Here is a 21198-nt window from a genome sequence, read left to right on the forward strand (position 1 = left end):
TCTAAAAAGGAGGGAAGTGGCCAATAATTGCGATTTATTCGTTCCGTTCCGTTCCGCCGTGACGTGCCGCCGCGTTAATCGAGCCGCGCTACAACGATACTCCGCCATTCGAATAATTGCCTAATTATCGAGCCGCCTTTACCAGCAAGAAACAACGAAGCCGTCCATTTCGCGGCTGATAGCAAATTTTAGCTGCTCAGCGATTTAAAATCCAACCGACGAAACGTTCGAACAGCTCGTCTCGCATCGCTGTTTCATTTTCCAGTCGATTTCTTTAGCTGCTGCTCGTTTCAATTATAACTCTTAATCCTCGTCAAACTTCGTCTGGTTTTGTGTCTTTAACTACGAAATGATTTTCTGTAGGAAATTGGTTATATTATTGTTTTGGAACAGTAGATTTTAGTTGGACTTAGCGTGCTATAGATGTCGATGCAAAGTTAGAAACGTATGAAATTATTATAAACGTATGCAGATAGATAATATTAGAAAATTATCTTTTGCGAAAGTAGTGTGCCGGATATGTTTTTATCAGTGATTCGCTTTGATACTTCGAGTTCATCCTACACTCATCATATTGAACTCACTGAAGATTTACTGTTGTTAATAACGAGATGTGGTAATCTCTGACGCTTTGACATACCCAAGTGATATTTACGACTTCTGCAGTTTAATGAGGATGTTATTTTTTGTACACCTTTAAAAATCTACTTGCAGAGCACTTACTGCATGACTTTCTTCGTTATCATTTAAGTTCATCGTATAACCTTTAATATCAGCAGAATTTTTATTTTTATTTCGTATCCATGATAGAAATACACGAATATGCTTTCTTAGAAACGTTCTCGTAATTAATTATAGCAGGTATAACGAATTTCACGTAAAATATTAACAGTTTATGGAAAAATTCGGTTTGAATTAATAATTTATTATGAGTAATACATATTGTTAATTTATTAACGTACAATAAACAATATAAGGGCTACTCTTTATTTTAATAATTATATGATGTAATTGTAATTTTATATTGAACGCATGCAGTGGCTACAAAAAGTATTTGGATTTTTTTTTTTTTTTTACTTAAATTGTGATCACTCAGCTATTATTTAATATTATAATACTTTCATGAGCTGTCAGAAGAAAATGTAAAAGTGTAATCGAAAAATTTCTGTAAACTTCTAGTCAATACTACAGATATCAATGATGTAATATAACATAAATTAGAAGCATATAATTAAATTTTTTACAAATGCTATCAAAGGAAAAGAAAAATTCTGCTTTCAATCAACGATGATACCATAAAAGAACTTTAGTTCCAACATGTTGTCATACAATAAGAGCTTGAAATTCTGAATGTAACAGTCTACGAAACAAAAATGAAGCAATATTGAAAGGAATAAGAAAGAGAAAATTGTTCTACAGTGTATTCGGATATGAATGAACCAGAATAAAATATGTACGGGATAAAATGTACGACGAACATCAATGATGAAAAAATCTGCTGCCTGCACCTGAAGATAGGCAAACTCAACATACAAAGTGGCAATGCGCCTGTAGGACTGGCAAACCTTATCAACAAAACGCATGGAAAAACGAGTTTCACATTAAACAATGTATATAACTCTGTGAAGCTTTCAACAAATAAATTATAGCTGTTCCTTGCAAATTACAATTGAAAATGAAGAACAGACACAACAAATTCGTATATTATTCTGTCGATAACGATATTCTCTATAGAACCGACATCAGTGATAACCCCTTTATAATTTTTTCTCGAGTCATCCATTTTTTAAACCCTTTTCTTGAAACATGTATCAATTTTTTAGATTATGGTCATAATATCGTATATTTTTTATTTTAAACAATAGTGTGGAGAGTTACTTTTACAAACATTAAGTATGTTTTAACTCACGCATGAAAGTACTGCAAAATATACCAACAATGCAAAATTGACAAAGCTTTTAAATGATAAGTGATATAATATATAGTCTCTTAAACTATGTAGTCTAATATTTTTCAGAAATAATTCTAAATTAACTACTTGTCGAGTATTTCAAGGTGGTTTACAGCGATCTTTCATCTCCACACTATTTTAATTACATCAATGGTAAAAATCGATTCGTTAGAAATAACAGTTCCCAATGCATCGAAACCATTCAATAATTAAAACTAAAATTTAATATAGAAAATAAAAAAAATCGATTACGATCCTTGGTTCGTGTCTTACTTTTAGAAAACTACCTGCTCCGTTTCTAGTCTATCCTAATTAATTACTGCCTTTTGTTCTCCATTTTCATTGTTTTATCAATCTCGCGTATACGTATGTCCATTATATTTGGATACACGTATTAAATTCATTTTATTTTTCGACGAATACATCACGTGCCCCTCCAACATTTAACATTCCCACGGATAATCGAGGTTCCACAGTACGCTATATTCAAGACGAGGTGAAGCCTCTTTTACCAGCGACGGTCTGCTTATTACCACTGGCGCATATACATATACAGTAATCACCGAATAAACTAACGGTTGGAAAACGACAGCTTCAAAGAGGCGTCGAAGTTTTTGAACACGCACGGAAAGGGTAGGGGTCATTGCTGCGAGGAGGCAAGCAAACGGTGAAAACTAGTAAGAACGCATAAAATTGCAAAGAGAAATTCAACGCGTCCCGCGATGTACAGGGTGAACTGTGTAACACGATCGCCTCCAGTCCTCTAATATCATTAACGAGTCCTTCGAAATTTTATACGTAATAAAAAATGCGCTTTTTAAGCTCTTTGCCATGGAGATATTAAATTTCTTCTATGTGTCCCTTTTCAATAAATTTCCAAAGAATATTATTTTCGCATTTAACTGTTGCATGTGCATGGATAATCTTCTGGCAAATTTAGGAATCTTAAATTCTAGAAAATATTTTGCTTGATCTGAAGGATTACAGTGAAAAATTTATTCAGAAAAGGAATCATTTTCTAGAAGCTGAGTAACGTCCAGGAATTCTCACCCTCTACCTTTCTCCTCTAACCAATGAAACTCTTTACATATTTCACTTATTTTATTGTTCTATAATTTAACTTTTAAGTACTTGCGTCAAGTAATAGCTACACTACCAACACTGTTTCTACTTTGTCACAATTCTTAAAATTATCGTACACATTCTTGGTTTTTCTTCTGCCTCCTTCGAATTCCTATCGTGACTAGTTACGTATCGCTATTCGAATCACGTTAAAGCGTTCGAGTTCATTCATATGTAAAAACCAAGCATCGTAACTAATTAAAGCTTACGATTAGACACGCGTCTGTGATCCTGAGAATGAATCGTTGATGCGAGCGATTGCATCAGTGATTCGAAAATGCGTAACAAGCGTAAGAGAACAAAAACGAGGAATTTGTTATCAGTGAAGGTTGAAAGTTGAATGCCACTTTAGGAATATATCTTGCCACAGAAAGGATCAACTCGTCTAAATCATAATTCTTATAATTCGTTTACACGTCTCTTTTCTCACCCTTACAGAACCTTGCTACGTTTTCTTCTTCTTAAGTAGAAGACAGGCTGGTACGTTGTTACCAAGAATTACCAATGGTTCCTTTTAAACGTAACAACATAAAAATCCTCGAACGTACAAGTGTACAAATGTTTGTTAATCGATTGACAACTACGCTGTCAAACGAGGAAATGATAAAAGTAAATATCTGCGCCATCTTTCAGCGAATTCGAGGCAAGGACCAGCTAATCGTTCTCACGCTAACATCTTATTATAACTTCCGTATTATCAGTATCGACAGAGAGTGTTTACAGACACCAGTCAACAATGGCTAACCCTGACATCTTTTATAATACTAATTGCATAATAACACGGTAAAATTTGCAAGTATGTAATATCGAGGGAAACCAGGTGTTACTCAATTTGTACATTTCAATCAATTGTCTCTCTTTAAATATTTGCTCATAAAATTTCTACTTCAATTTCAAATTCCTTAAGGAAATTACGATCGTTTCTATTTATACTTTTCACTCGCAATAATTACCTTATTACCAACTGATCGCTTCAATATAACAGGTTACAGTGTTAAATATTTACAACGATAGATATTAAATATTTTTTGTAAGTTTCTATGAAGAAACAAAACTCTTAACGATCATTAACCATAAAATAAACCAAATGATAGAATTACGCGTTAGAAAGAAGTTTCAAACAATTTTGATGAACGCGTTTACAAAAGGACAGAGAAAAAGCGATAAAGAGCATTTGTTACAGTGTTAAATATTTACAACGACAAATATTAAATATTTTTCGTAAGTTTCTATGAATAAACAAAATTCTTAATGATCGTTAACCATAAAATAAACCAGATCATAGAATTACGCGTTAGGAAGAAGTTTCAAACAATTTTGACGAACGCGTTTACAAAAGGACAAGGAAAAATCGTACGAAAAAGGCATCGCTATCTGGGAAACCCCTTAAAATCGTATCGTCTCCGATAAAGAGCATTTGTTACACTGTTAAATATTTACAACGACAGATATTAAATATTTTTCGTATGTTTCTATGAATAAACAAAATTTTCTATGATCTTTAACCATAAAATAAAGCAGATTACAGAATTACGCGTTAGGAAGAAGTTTCAAACAATTTTGACGAACGCGTTTACAAAAGGACAAGGAAAAATCGTACGAAAAAGGCATCGCTATCTGTGAAACCCCTTGAAATCGTATCGTCTCCGATAAAGAGCGTTTCGATCGATACAGTAACGTCGACGATACACCCTGTATAGCAGAAGATAACGCGCGAAAACGATGTCGCGAGAAACGTCTCTACTTTATGCTTGAGAGATGTCCCCGGTGCCTGCAGACTGAAACGTAACAAGCTGCTTTGATCTTCTGACCTTCTGTGCCTCCAGAGTGCCGTATCATTATTCGGCAGACACTTTTATTTAGTATTCAAGAGGCAAGGCAAAGCTCGCGATTACCATTCATTTCACTAATAGAGGGAATTAACGCAGTAAATACGCGGCTACGTTCTCGTTAATTGTTCAGTTTGCCCAAGTTACGTTCCGTTATTTCGAGGCCTGGCAAAATCTCTCACAGCCTCTCGAATTTCTTCGCCGTGGCTTGCCGCGCGTTAACTTTTCAAAACCAGTCTCTGAGCACCGTTCGTCTGTGCGCAAACATTTTCTAGCTCGTTTCTCGTGTTCAAAGATAAAATTGGACACGAGGTATATGCTCTGCGGTGTACGAGTCTTGTGCGGGTTACGATAAATATCCGTGGAACGTGGATGTTATCGAATCGAATAAATTGATGGCAAATTGATTGGTAACGGCGATACTAATTACTTTTCTATGCAGATAACGGGCTATAAGTTTCAGTAATTTATTTAGAGATATGTATATTAATATCGAATTCGCCTGGTTCGTCCATTAACTGTTAGTTATGTTCGATAGGGTAATGTTTCTATCAGTTTCGATTTGATATTCATTTTATGTATCCTATGGTTGTAGATGAAGAACGTTGTCGATAGTAACAGGCATTATTAAATGCAAATGACAATTTCATTATTGTATGTCAGGTTTAATAAGAAGATAAACGAAATTATCATTGCGTTGTTCTTCCATTTGTAATTTTGTAATAGAATAATATATATTTTCAAAAGTGAATAGACAAATGACACGTTTTGAAAAAGAAGTACAGCAATTTATATGATTGATAATTGAATGCAAGAAGTCGCATAGCTGTGTTTGTTAAATTTGCTTGAAATTGAATTTCATTTAATTAAATATCCAATCACGGTGAATCGATGTAAATAAAACTGTGTGGCACGCGATCGACTACAGAAAAAGAGAATTAATTAATTGATAAAAAATTCGAGACATCGAATAGCCAAGCTTTCGAGAACAAACTGTTCAACTAATCAGGCAATATCTTGGATTTTATTTTTTTTTTTCAGTGCGTGCAAATGGCGCACGCGTTAAGGCGCATCTCGTACGCAACCTGTGAACCTCAACACGCTCAATTCAGCTTCCTCGCCCGAGAACCCAGAGCGCACTTCAGCATACAATATTGCCACTCTTTTATCACCGAGTCTGCAGAACAGGTCAGTGCAGCTAACACTTTTTACCTAGCTTTTTACTATCACTTACAGATTTCACTGCGTGTGCGATCTGAAGCTTTTCCAAATAATTTGTAACACAGTAGACTTAACCCGTGTAACGTTCTATGAGTTCGCGTTAGACGAAATCTGTTGTACAATTTTCCTCGCATAGCCTGTCACATTAAAAAGAGTCGCGTGAAAATGTAACTACGAAACAAGAGAAGCCAATAACGATGAAGAAAACAATATAATGATCGATTATTACAGATTTAACGGGTATACGTGCAAAAGTAATCGCGAAACTAAAAAACCTATATATTTCCTTCTACCACTCGAGAAGTGCCACAGTATGGACGCATCTTTCACAAGTATACAATTTCTATAGATACGATAGAAATACGTAAAACACAAAGAAATATAAAAATCTCAGCTCGATAGCTAAAATTAATATTTACTTTGTACCTTTAATAATGCAGTAGAATCGATATGTGCAGCGCGTACACATACAAGTGATCGTGCAGATCCAGCGTTCGAAGTGAAAGGGTTAATAACACATTTAAACAATATTATCCAAGAATAAATGAAGCACAATAGCACTCGAAATTGCCTATCTCCATTGGAATAGAAAACTTTCGATGCCCCCCACGCTGGATACGATAATACCACAGCCGTAATCCGTTGAGACACGTAATTATTTAACAATCAAAGGGACTTTGAAACGTGGCGAGCGGTAAAGGAGAGGGGAAAAAAAAATTCTCCCGCGTCCATTCAGTGCGTAGAATGTCTGTTGATTGATACGTGGCGTGGCGATGCGCTGCGGATAGCAGGAGAACCGAGGGCGAAGAAGAGAGTCGCAAGTTGCCCTTGGTGATATTGCAATAGCGCATCGCCATCACCCAGGACAAATTGCACCGACAGAAGGAAAAGGGCAGAGGCGTCGTTCGCGGTATATTACTCGACGCTTGGATCCGGCGCGCGTAGAAATCGCGCACACGCGTCATAAGTTCTTCGCGTGTGCTGCGGATCAGCTCGAGATCTGTTCGTAATCGAAAATCATTACGTCGTCGATAGATTTATCTTTCGATGGGCGGATCTTGTTTGTTAAGATACATCTGACCAAGAAGGTTCACCGAAAAAAGGGGCTGCGAGAATTTTATTTCGCTGCGTTTGTGGCGAAGCTCGAGCGAGATTTCAATCAATGTCGTTCAGATCGGTTGTGCGATCTGGACATCTTTTTTTCGTGACAGGAAGAGATACTTTTAAATGTAAATGCTACGTCATTAATTGCCAGTATAAAATATTTTTAAATTTACTGAAGGAGATTTACTTGTCGTTTGCCAATATTTTACATTTAGAATTTATTAGCGGAGAAAATTTCAATAATAAATTTTCTTTTTCTACGTCAATATATTTACAGATTTTTTTTCAGTCAGCTAAACTTGTACTCGTTATTTTATTATTATCTCTTTTTCTCTGATCTCTGAAAAACGTCCAACTATTCACGCGATACAATTAAAGCAAATAAAACATAAAAACAGAATATATTGTTACGAGCACCGAGTATATATAATAGAAGCATGGCATTGGTGAAGAAACAGTGATCAGTCGTGGTTTGTCAAGCGATCGATAACGAGAAGCTGTCAGATCGTAATCAGAGCTATCTAGAAGCGGTCGCGTATCTAATTACTGCGATGTTCCCACACCAATAATTAATTAAAGCTTTGTAAAATAGTTAGTAACGAGTTTTTCGTCGAACAGATTCGCAAACAACAGATTCGCAGCAATATCAACCACGTACGTAGAAAATCGAAAGCTAAGGGGTATGCGTTCCGAAAAAGGAAACAGGGGGTGCGTGTAAAGGGAAATACAACAACCGCATAAAGAGTCGACTGCTGTTTGTATCTCGTTGCATTGTTGGGTCGCCGTTAGTGTTACCATTCCCAGCAGGAAGCACGCGACACATCGCAGAAATGCTCAAACACGATGTAACGATCCACCCCATCCAACCCCATCCGAAGACGCCACTTCTCGCTTGCAAATTCTCTCCGTCGTCGTTCAGTTCGCGTAAGCGGCAATTATGCTAACCAACCGGCTTCCATAAACGTCATCACCGCTATCAATTAAGTGGGAGCGTCGATGGATGGTTGGGACTGACTGCCGTGATTTCGACCGATTTTTGGATCGATCGATCGATCGTTTCGAGCGCTTCGATGCTCGCACGCTTCATTTACGTGGATACATTGAATTTCGCTTCGTTGAACGTTCTCTCTCTTTTCTAGAGTTTTTTTTTTTGTTAAAACTCGTAGAAAGAGAGTTTAATAGAATTGAACTCAACCTGTATTAAGCTGGGACCTGTTGGTATTGAAAAATGAAATTTCAAGTTCACCGTTAATTTAGATTTTTCTTTCAGAATGCTATATTAAATATATATTGAACAAGAAAAAGAATATTTTTCATCTGCGTTCAAAGGATTACTGCTGACAAATATATCTTTAACGATTCCAAAGTTCCAAATTTTTAGCACCCTCGATTATTTGGTCTCCTCTACGCTATGACAAATGTGACTTAATACTATCTGGCTATAGGACTCAAACAAATGCTAATAAACTTTTTAGTAGAATAAATATACAATATAACAGATATTAAATATCACCATAAACATGGTTAAAAACTGAGACGCGAATGTAATATCGAAGATAATTACGAAAGCTTTCCACTCGACGAAGAAATAAGCTCGCCTCGGATGGAATTTCCTTGGCCAGTCACAATAACTGGAACAATACGATCTTTAAGCACAAAAGGTTTCTCCTATCGACGACGGTAATTACGAAATTAATACCAAGACGTCGATAATTAATTTTTCCACCGCGCGCCACTATGCGCGGGAATATGCGAATTAATAATCCACCGTGGATGGTTCCTCGAGCAGATGCAGACGGTCTCGTTGAATTTTAATTGGTTAATTAATTAGCAACGAGGGGCTGCTTCTTGCCGGGGTAAATAAACGAACGATCCAGCTCCTGGAAATTGCACCCCCTCGCGCTCTTTCGATAAACAAATAGACCTCCCCCTTCGAATTAGCGCAAGAAATTTCTCTCAAACTGTCGCGAAGGTATACAAATGTAAGCAGGTATATATAAAAATAGCCGCATCTTTTCGCGAAGAGGGTGGAGGGAGGGGGTGAGTAATTCGTCTCGGCGAGAGGAGGCCCATTAAAACTTCTTGAAAGTGTAACAAACGTCCCGGCTAATTAGACGCCTCCCCGTATCCCCCTGTTCGTCAGAGGACGCGGTATTTTCAGCACGATTTGCACGTGCTGGCAATTAGAACAAACAGGGCGTAACAAAACGTATCCATTTCCGGCGGTGCGCTTTCCGCCTTGCGTCTTGAACGTGCAGCCAGCCCAGGCAATTGCAGTCGAGCCACGTGCCACGGATAAATTACCTACCACCCTGTATTCTCGCGAGCCTCGCGAAAATGTAAAACATGTGCTAGCCACCTGCTGATCGCGTCGCGAAATATTAATTCCGTCGCGTTCTCCCGGGATTTTTCGATTCCAGGATCAGATTTTTTCGCGTCGCTCAAGTTCGTCGCGCTGTTTCTTCTTAAGCTGCGAAAACGTGCATCGCTGCTGTACGCGTCAAATCCTCTTGGCAAGTTTGCAAGAAAACGAATAACGAAGAGAAACAGGAATTCCGTAAACACGACTGCGAATATGTATTTTTTGTAATTAGACAAGTTGAAGTAGTGACAAGATTTATTTTAAGTTTATTTATGCCATCTCTCGTACGTTGCATTAACTACAATGTTCTATAACGTGCTAATTGTAATATAATAATTATAGCTCAGATGGTACAGGCGAAACAAAAGACTAGTTCTGCACTGTTAAACATGAAATCGATAAGATTTCATAATCAAATTAATTTGAATGTTCGCATAGTTGAAGTATTTCATGTGTTACTCATAGCTCCGTGAAATGTAAGCCAGTAGATTTAGAAAGCTTCGAAAGGACAAGGTGGAAAGAGGGTTAAAATGGAAAGCATGGAACAACGAATTTGATGCAACTGGTCAATTATCCAATTTTGTGTTGAAAAGTGTATCAAACGCACCCAGCAACATAATAATTGGGTAATTAGATAGATTTCTAAATAATCGACCTCCAGAATTACGTTTTCGAACCATTTTCTCCGCTCTAATCGAAAGGAAACTATATTGCACTTCTGTTTTCGTGTGCTAAACAAAATCGTTTGCAAACAAATCGAATCACTATAAAATTAACACCTGAAACGAAGAAGACAAAAGTTGTGGCTTTGGAAGTTTGGTCAAAATTCAATTCTTTCGAGAATCCTTTCCCAGCTTAATTAAAAACGCATTATGCAAAATATGGTATGAACATTTGTCAGAATTGCATTGAACTTTCCGAACAATTGAACGGCTGTGATAAAGCAGCATTAGATGACGATTATAATTATCGTTAAGAGCATCGCAGTCGAGTCTGTTGTAATCAAGATACCGTCGAGTCAGACAATGACATGAGGTTAATGAGGCCGTCTCCTAACGAAGAATCATAATTTGCAGGTTCTCATAATACTTATCTATCGGATAATGATCGCGGCGTCGTTTGTAGATAATAGATACACCCTTACACGTGCGTGTATACAATCAGTGGCAAAAGTCTGCGCTGCGCACATAGAAATTTCACAGCATTATATGAAAAATAGATTTCTCATTTGGTGCAACTTTTTTAATACAAAAACAGGAGAAAATCAAGAAATTTCTGCAACATCTTGCACCAAAAGAACGTCATTTATCATACGAATAAAACTACCCCTATAAACGTAAACAATATTATTTCATTCGTGTCAACAAAATGACAGAGTATAAAAATGTAACAGGACGTGAGGAGACATAAATGCAATATTTATTTTTTATTATACTAATTTGTTATATCATCATTTCAATTCGTTTATGACTTTTTCAAGCAGTTAAACATAACAGCACAAGTTTCTGAAAATTTGTCCAGTTTTAATTTTGCGAAGGACAAATGAATCGATATCGAATAGAGAAAGTCGACGATCCACGTTCTTTTTTATTCTTGCGATTGACTGTAGCGTTTCTGTGGAGAGAATGGCTTCAATCATTATCCGCGATGAAGACTTCAGTGTTGTTGATGTCCTCGATTATCCGGAACGGTCTTGATTTTCACGTTACTATTAAGATACCGTGCGATACGTGCATACCAACTTGCATTCAGGAGACTGTGGTCTCGCGGTTTAACTGTTACACTATACCTGCGCACTTCCGTCTGCATGAATTTGCACGCTATTAATTTACACGAGAATAGAAACACGAGCGAACAATGAGTGCTTTAAATAATAATATAGAAAAGCGAATGTGTGAACGACGAACATTTTTACTGTTTTAGTTACGATGCACTTTTGAAACTGTTCAGTCGTTTAGAAAGTCTAATTTTCTAAAATTATAAATACAGTGAACTGAAATTTACAGAATTCAACGATATTTAATTAATAGAGAATATTGTGGTGGTTTGTTTTCTTGGAAATGTAAAGAATCTTTATTATTGTATGTTTCTACTGCACAATCACTCTATTTGCTCAGTTTACCATCTCTCTTGCACTTGCACATATCTGCATTCTTCAAATTTTGCCTCTCAAACATTTCGATTTCGTATTCTCGTTCACTCTCCATAATATCACTCAATTTAAGCACAATTTATATTTTATTAAGCATTGCTGAACGAAAAATTGTTAAGTATCGTCGTGTAACATTCGTTCTTTGGGAAACAAAATTTAGGAGAACGGATACAAGAAAAATTCATGTATACAGTCTATCCTTCTATTATTCTCGCCACAGTTAAGAAACTCAAAATTAGTAGAAACCAGATTAATTTATACCGTGTTAAGTGAAACTCTGAAGTAAGTAGTTTCTGCGTTATGTGAAAGCTGCATTCGCGAAACATCCTATTACGAAGTAAAGTATGAAGAAAAACTCTCGTTAATTTCAACTGTGAAAGTACACCAAAAAAATTCATGCTGCAGAGAAACTGCTTAAGCTAATTAAGTCATAATATGTAGAAATTTCGTTACAGAAAGCTACCACATGTTTCCTAATAAAGTGTGCTCTCCGTTCAACACATTTTCTACTCGACACAGATCAACTGCCAAAAAATTTCGTGTTCACCGCATAATTTTCGAAAACACGACTCCACGAGAAAACAATAAAGAAGAACGCGACGAATTCGTCTCGCTGGATGGACAGCAAAGAATCAATGCGCGAAAGCTCTGAAGGTTCTCTGGCGCGTAACGAAGAAAGCGCGAGGAGTAAAAGCGGAAACCACAAGTTGGAGACCTGTTATACCGTGAGGGATTGAACTGCAATTGTACGGTCGTTGGCACGTTGCTGCAACTTCTACAAAACATCAGTGATACGGCTATCCCCTCTGAGAATTAAGAACAGCTCGAAGAAAGTTCGATAGCCGATGAACGCGGCAGGATCCTCTGATCCTCCTGCGTGAACAGCTTCCATATTGCAGGATGACCCTCCTTCAACCCTTGCTTGTCCACCATACGCGATTATCAGATTACCAAGAAGCCGTTCTCGCACTAGATGCACTGCCTTGCATCAATTAATCCAATCTATGTCTTAATAGTGGAATAGGAAATCGATACGTTTCATCGAATAATTATGAGAGTTTGTATTACACATGTGGCAGGATGAACCTACGTTGCATAGATCTTTTCTGTTTTTTGATACTCAAATTGTTGAGTAATTTAATTTAATTTAATTTAATGTAGTTTAATTAGATAGTGTCATGATATTAAATAAGCAAATGAGTAGTCTTGGATTTTTACTCTGCTGCAAACGTGGATTTCAATTTGGTTACGATTTTTTGCAAGCAGTTAAACATTGCCAGGAGCAACTGAACTGATATCCAATGAAAAAGTTAACGATACCTGTTGTTTTTGAATATTTAAACATTTCTAAGAGATGTCATTTCTAACACAGGTGACAACTCGGATGTTTGAAAACTAGAAAAGTAGCTTTGCGATTACTTTAGCCTAATGTTTGTCTGAATTGTATGGCATATCCTCAATAATAGATTTTATTACAATTATACTTAATATAATGTAATATGTTGATTAAAAGCAGATTACAACATAAAGAAATATCGCTTTTAAAATACATGCTTACAGTCGATTACATGTTATAGCGCTTTAATGTATTCAAATTTTGCGACTTATAAAGACGATTTACTTCATTCGAGTAAATTTATGCACATACGATTATGCACATTTCGTAGCATCCAACAAATAAGAACGCATTAACATGCAAAATTATATTAATATTCATATTATTTGAAATTACACAATATGCGAGCAGATATTCAGCGCACAGCGTGTCTGGCAATAAAATAAATTATTGTAAAATCACCGCACATATTGCACCAAATGGAAAATTAACAAACATTATACTAGTATGACATGTGGTGAGTTCGAAATACGATTTCGCAAAAACACGCAGACCTGTAAAACGCGAGAACTTGAAAGAGCAGATACCTACACAGAGACTGCGAAATGACGTTACTACGTGGATCAGCCTCTTTAATTATTGGCTTTGAAACTGCAGGTACACGTGTAATACATCGTTTTATATTTTTAAACAATTGTCTTGAAAAAATAGAAGAGAATTCCCAGCTCCTCGATCTCAGCTCTCGACTCTCACAAAGAAAAAATATAAAAAATATCATATTTCACTCTGACATTACATATTATATATTTTCTTTCTGAAAATAACAAGTCAACTGTATATTATGCGAGAGAAATATTCAAATGCGCAAAGCTGATCTCGTTCGAGATCGCAAAGACGAAACATTTTGGATTCGAGAGCTTCGTCTCGCCCAGAAGGTAGCACGAAAAATCTGTTCCGCATCGCTGCGCGGACACCCCTCATCCGTTCTCCAATATCAGAGAAGCGACTCCCTTGCACGGCGGCGGAAGTTCCCCTCTTCTTGCGTGGTACGTCGCGGTTTGTTTCGCGATAAAAGACCGTTCAGACGTTCTGGGGCAGGGTTGGCCAGGCGAAGACGTTTCGTTCTGCGATATCACTTAACTCGAACGGTATTTGATTCTAACTGTACGAACAAAACCCACACGACCTGTAATTCTGCCCTCGTTACTCGACGTTATTACGTGTATACGCGGTGCACCACGCGATTCGGACAAGCTGCACCTTTCTGTAACATCTTGGCGTTACTTTTCAACCGATAGGTTCAAGGCATTAATACTTTCTCGTGTAGATTAGAAAATTGCTTTCGCTGAGCAAATCAAAACTGCTTCGTATTTAAAAATGGAGTGAAGGTTGCATTTTCAGGTGCATAGTTTATAGTAATATAGTAGTAGTAGTTTATAGTAATTTCTTCTCATCTCGTTGATCGTTCTATTGTATAGAATATTAAATTTACAAGCATAAGGAACGTCACAAATTGAAATTTGTCCTATCACTTCATCGTTTTAAAGACTTTATTATTAGTCCAATCGTAACTAGTAAAATCGTCTAATTCTATGTTTCATTTTTCATGCGAACAAGATATTCATCTTATTTGTTAAATTTCCTTCTAATGCAGAGGAACATTAAATATATAACAATCTAGACGTATAACAAAAATATTCTTGTATCGGACAAAATTGCCTTTTTATTTCAGTGAGATTCAGTTATCGTTTAATCGTGAATAGAAATAAATGTTACGCTCGATTCGAGGTGTATCATCGAGAGTAAGGCGTATTCAATCGTTTGACTCGAAGAAGCCGCGTGCTACCCAGTTTCTGTTAATGACTTTGATGTCGGAAGTGTATCGAATAGCTGCGAATAGCTGCCAGAGGACTTTGTATCCGATGCGCGTATCTCAGTGTATTTTGGGTAATTGAGCGACTAATAGATCGACGAAAGTGCCAGCTCACTAGGGATTTGCTCCGTAGTATTGTACGTAAACGACCCTCTCCGTTTCTGGCGAACCACCCTTCCAGGTATCAGGTGGAAACTAAAACTTCTGTCGTCGCTTAAAGCTGACGCATCGTTCATACTTTCCCCTGCTACTTTTGATAAGTTCAAGTTGCAAACGAAGGTGAAGTCGAAATGAATCGTTATCTCGTTTACTTGCAAATAAAACGAAATCTACGTTAATCACTATATGTATAGCAATATGGTTTGTATGTATCATACGTTTATGAAATTTTAAAGAAATATATTCTTTTTACTTTTGATGGCAATTTTTCAGAAATTGTCGAACTGTTACTTAATTAAAAAGATATTTAGGAAATCGAACTGAGATTTTAGTCATTATAAATGTAAACGTATGCGTTAATATCCATAGTATTAAATTATTATTTTTTGATAAGTTTGAAATCCTTAATAGCTAGAAGCACCGTTAAGAACGATATAAGTTTTACAACTACGACCGTTACTCAATTTTTGCACAGCTCTAAAAACGTATCTGTTATGTGAAGGTAATCTTTAGCGGAACAATATTTGACTTAAAAGAAAAAAAGAGAACCCAAGAAGAATTTCATCAAAATTTACGGCCAATTAAGTGTTCATAAAAAAGGAAATAAAAATAGCTTCAGAAATACAGTTGCCAACAATTCTGCGGTTTACAAGCCTGACCTCCATCTTCCACTTGCGCAGCTTCCTTCCCCGCGTCTCCTGTCCTCCTCGCCTTTTTACGATTCAAATTAATGCAGCGTCCGCTTTTTAACATTCTACGTGGTGCACGTGAAATATAACTCGAAATACCTCGACGCTACGAGTCGCTATACCTTTAATGCGGTAATAATGAACGATTAATCTTAATTTTCAATTACACACGGGCGGAAGGGATCCACGGTATTAGCATGAAATTACGCTGGACGAATGGTCGAGTTGCGGGAATTTTTAAATAGTCTCTCGTACGCGTTCGCGTAATAGGATATTACATTCTGCAGAAATTTGTCTCGCGTAACGCGTGCACTCGAAATACAAAACAACTTGGTCGTAACGAGGTAAACAACGTAATGCTCAATTAAAGCAGATTTAATTCTTATCTGCCGCATTCCACGAGAAATCGCATTGTACAAAAATAATGTTTGGCACGTCGAGCACGTAACGCAGTAATTCGTGGTGCACGAATGGACAGTAGTGAAAATGAAATCTACCATAATTAAGCGTTACATTTTCTTCTTCCTTAACCACTTCCGCTATTTTCTATTTCTTCAGTTTTTCAGTATACGAGAGGAACCACCGTACACCACAATTTCCTGTAACGCGAATCCATAGAATCCATAACATATTAACCACGTTGTACAATGGACCACTGTATTCGATGCGTTGTACAAGAAATCGCGTTACACGAGAACAGTGGTCACGTTATAGGAATTCACGTTGTACAGAGAAGTCTACTGTCTTACTCGAACGTATAAGAACGCTTCTTCGATACAGGTTTAGTCGCCATTATTTGCTGAAAAGGAAGCGGCGAATCATTAATTCCTATATGGCTGTTTAATTACACCTGGTCGATCTTAGGGTCTTTCTTTATCTGGAATAAAATTCGCGCGCGTACATACACGAAATGGACGCGCCAGTGACGGTTGAACGGTGTGTAATGTGTTTGAAGCGATCGGTTGGCAACAATATTCCTGCATAATACGCTCCCTACCTGGCAGGTAGGAGGGACGTGGAATGAATTATGTATGCTAACCTGTATAATATGATTCAAATTACTGGGTATCGATACGTCCAAGTGGCCCATTGGGGGAATTCGGGAATCGGTATTAACCAACGATTATTAACATCAATTAAGTATAGTTTTTTGCCTTTTTCTCTTGTCTCTCTTCTCTGATTTTCTGTACAACTGTGAGAAATTTTCCAGAATTTTCTGCAGCCTAAAAATACAGTAATCACGATAGTAACCATACGTTCAAGATAAAAAAATTCTCAGCACTCTGACAAACTCGTCTTGTTACCCAAATAGAATATAAACCACTGTTTTATTCTTGCACAGTTTGCAAAGTATAAAGGCAAAGTCAGAAAGTGAAACTGTTTCATAGCTGAGTGCAAGGTGTTTGGCCATTCCTGGGAGAAATTTCGAGTGGTTGGAGAAGTTAAAATAAGACTAAAGTCAAAAATAAAATATACTCGAAGCTTCGTATCTGAGGGAAGCAGCTTTGAAAATCTACGCGTGCTCTAATAGTCAAAGCCCATAAAACAGTGCGACGTGTGACAAAATCCCCCTGACTACCCCCGTGCCACACGCGTTGCATTAGCTTATGGGCACTTACCACCGTGCACGCGTACGCCAACAACATTCAAAGTTATTTTTCTCGAAAACGGCGCCTCAAATAGAATTTTGTCGCACTCAATGTTCGTCTCAGTTTAGTCTGTACAATTATCCGTTAAAGTTTCTCGTAAAAACGATTGAAAACCTTCTATATTATAACTATATCTAGAATAGTTACACATTTCTGATTTTTTATAACACCTTAGGTAAGAAATTTCGTAGAACAAATCGAGTAAAATTAAATTGAATCGAAAACTGGTCCCTGGAAACGTTTGATACGGTAGAAAAAACATTTTTTTCAATTCACCAATTTTGTCACGATGAGATATACGTAAGAAACTTTTTCTTAAAAATTATATGCTCGCCAGTTACATTTAACACACGACGAAGCCTCTTTGCACAGATGAACAATGCAATTGCGCGGAATGCCATGAAATTAGGCGATACCACAGAGATTCGTCAATTAATGACAGCTCAATATTGAGATTCCGTGAAACCACAAAATGCTTATCAACAATGTCCCAGCAATTTCAGGAACGCGTGTCCTCGAATTTCGATCCATTGGAATTCGGGTAACAGCGAGATCGAATCTTCGCTGTATTCAGGATAGCATTACGCGAACTTTAACTAACTTAACTATAAAAGGAAGACTGCAAGATTGTTTCAAAGAACGCGCAAAACCGTTCGATTGATTTAAAGAACGAAGACTCGACGATCTTCGTGTTACGTGGCTGGTGAACGTTGCGAAAGAGTATTTTCGTTCGTTCGAAAAGTGACCCGTAAGCACGGTAATGCATGCATAACGTACGCGTACGCGCCCATTGACTTCCCATGTGTATCAATTATTCAGTCGAGTGTCTCCTTGAATAATTCATCGGCGTTTCAGTTATGAGTTTGGCTCAAGTGGCGTTCATAATCCGTTTACCATCTGCACATGCGAGCTTCGAGTCCTGCCTCCTGTTCCTGGAAAAGGAAACTCCTCTTCGACTATCCTCTCATTATGCGATCTTAATTTTTTTGCTTCTTCATCTGTTATTATAGCGAACTAACGGTTCCTCATTTCTGCTTTCACATTTGCATACACATTTTACATTCATACACTGTGACACATTTCTTTTCATCCTTTATGAAAATTTATTCAAAGTCTCAAATATTTTTATTTAAATATTGTTAATAAGATGGATTTTTTCTTATGTTTTAGTTAATTAAATATTTGTAAAAATATTCACGGTTATATTTCATTTACTTTTACTATACAAGGATCGAACTGATTGATTTACTCTTTAATTAATTGATTATACGCCTACACTTGTATATTTTCCTTTTTGGTTATTAAAGATGAACGTTCTAGATAGATAGGACAAGTTCTACTTTGTCTACGGGAACTGCTATATATCTGTTTGTTATCTTTCATTTGTTTCAGTTTCCTTATCATATTTACAGCTGGGTGTACTCACTTCACATTACTCATGTGACATTCCTCGTTACGCTAGAATGAATCGCGCATTTTTTTAAAAATGTTTGTCACCAGAAAAAGTAGGAAATAATAGGGCAATAGTTTCCAGCATTGTGTACATCGATATAATCGAGAAGATATAAATTTTATCGCCAAAAGTATAAAGATAGAAACCTTTCTTAAAGAAAAATTCAAGTTTTTAAACTGACTAACAAAACATTTCGATTTCAACATGAATTGACTCGAAATTATTGGAAAAATTAGGCAGAGCAGTACACTCATAAATAACAGATAATTCGATAATGTTAATGACAAATACCATATATGCAAGATCAGTAGAAACATATAAAGCAAAAAAGTAATAAAACTATGTTACGACTGTATTATTTAAATACACGAAAAAAGACAACAGACATTATTAAGCATAAGGAAATCGTCAAAAAATATTGAACATCGAATATCTCAATTTATCTACATACAAATCTTTAAATTAAATATACTACCACCTTATCCCTCCAATTACCCCATATTTACAAAACAACCGCAACAAATCAACGAATCACTATTCCATTTAATTTACACACACATCAGCTAAGACATCCTCGAAGATGCACGAGAAACCGTATAAATCCAAAAATGAAAGCTAAAATATATCCAAAGCACCCGATCCTCTTACCTCTAAAGTGCATGTAAGCACACGACACAGAGTGCACGCGTGTAGACGCGCGCGGCGCGTCTGGCGTAACTCTGGATTCGAAGCGGACGTCGCTGCGCTTCCGTTTCCGCGATCCTCCAAGGCACGAGGTAAAAGCATCTTCCTGTTATCTAAAAGATTTCGCTGTCCGCCTGGAGGCTTCGATCCACGTAGCCCGCGGCGGAAGCACGGGGACGGATTCTTTTTCCTCGGGACTGGGCTGGCAAGAATGGCGGCTGGCAACTTCGTTCAACTAAGAACCGGAGGAACGGCGTGGTTCACGCGGCGGGGTCGAGGGGCAGCTCCTAGTAGACTTTGCACTCGGAACTTTACGGTTGGCCTGTGCCAGGCGTTTAGTCAATCCTAATGGCACTCCTCGGATTAAAGTTGAAACACCTTCCGGTGAATTAAGAACGCCGTCGCTCGTGAAACTCGCGAGTGGGCAACGATAGCCGCCTGAAGAGCGAGCGTCGATGTCTTCGCCGGTGGGAAAAGGACAGACGCCTGGGACGAATTAATCGGAAGGTCTTAGCAGCGGATTCAAGGGCGTCGAGACGCTTCGCACCAGCTCGCCAATTTCCACCCCCCGGCGCAACCCTCCAGCTGGCTCGCGGCGGTCCTCGCCAAAACGATCACGTTCCGCTGCGTTGATCGCGAGCTGGATATTGTTATTGTTAACGATACAGCCGATACCATTCTCGCCTCTATTAGCTGGTACGCTGGCGGATAGGTTAATGGAGGACGCTGCGCGTTTGCCAGTGTAATTGGAATACGAGTGTGCTGTTATTGCGCGGGTTAGTCGAATTACCGATCGAAGAGAGAAAATCGAGTAGGTGGATCGGGGGGCTCGATTGTTAGTACGGCGCACTGATATCGGTTAGCTTCTTGCTAATCGGATTATCGACGGATCAGGGTTTATTGGGTCGTATCATGTGTTTAACGTCTGCTTGGGCGTTTCGTTTTCTGTTCTTTTCTATCTTTCTTGGTGTCTGCGTGTGGTGCAAAGAGATTGTATTATATGAATATTCGATACACGTATGTTATACAATAATAGGGTGAATTGGCTTAATGTGAAATAGCATTGCTGTTTTATTGCATTATGGTCTGTCGATTATCAATGTAAGGTTAACACGCTTCATATTATAAAATCTTTTACTACATTTTTGCTTTGTTTCTATTCATGCTGTATATAAGGTTTTTTGTTATTAATGCTATCGAATTATCGATGATGAACATGCATTATGTTCGACATTTGCTTTGACTGGTGAACGCATGGATATATCTAATGGATAACGTATTTGAAAAGTAATATTAATACCAAATAAATGTGATGATAAGTGAAAAATCAGGCAATATAAGTATTAAATTAATATCAGTTATGTCTATCAATTAATGATAAATATATAATATTAAATATATATGTATATAAAAATAATGATATTTAAAATAGCTTATTGGTAGGAGCCACCCCATAATTAAGTCACAACTACCCTCCTCCTCGTCTCGTTTTAATACATTTTAGCATATAATGCTGCGTGATACTCGGTGATATTTTAAATCTTTCGTAATCCAACAACCGCAATCATGGCTGAGCAACAATACACATATAACACGGCCGTCATTTAAAGGATC

The 21198-nt window shown here is 37.3% G+C and overlaps 1 protein-coding gene across 5 annotated transcripts in view; it reads left to right on the forward strand.

The window, feature by feature from the left end:
• The window catches only part of LOC143424536 (EGFR adapter protein), a 261708-nt gene that overhangs the window by 187028 nt on the left and 53482 nt on the right, over positions 1-21198 (forward strand). For all 5 annotated transcript variants that reach the window (XM_076896665.1, XM_076896666.1, XM_076896664.1 and 2 more), the window contains one exon: positions 5944-6090. In XM_076896665.1, the coding sequence (XP_076752780.1) occupies positions 5944-6090 (147 nt within the window). The remainder of the gene's footprint in view (positions 1-5943; positions 6091-21198) is intronic.

Source organism: Xylocopa sonorina, chromosome 6 (assembly GCF_050948175.1).
Source record: "Xylocopa sonorina isolate GNS202 chromosome 6, iyXylSono1_principal, whole genome shotgun sequence".
Classification (NCBI taxonomy): domain Eukaryota; kingdom Metazoa; phylum Arthropoda; class Insecta; order Hymenoptera; family Apidae; genus Xylocopa; species Xylocopa sonorina.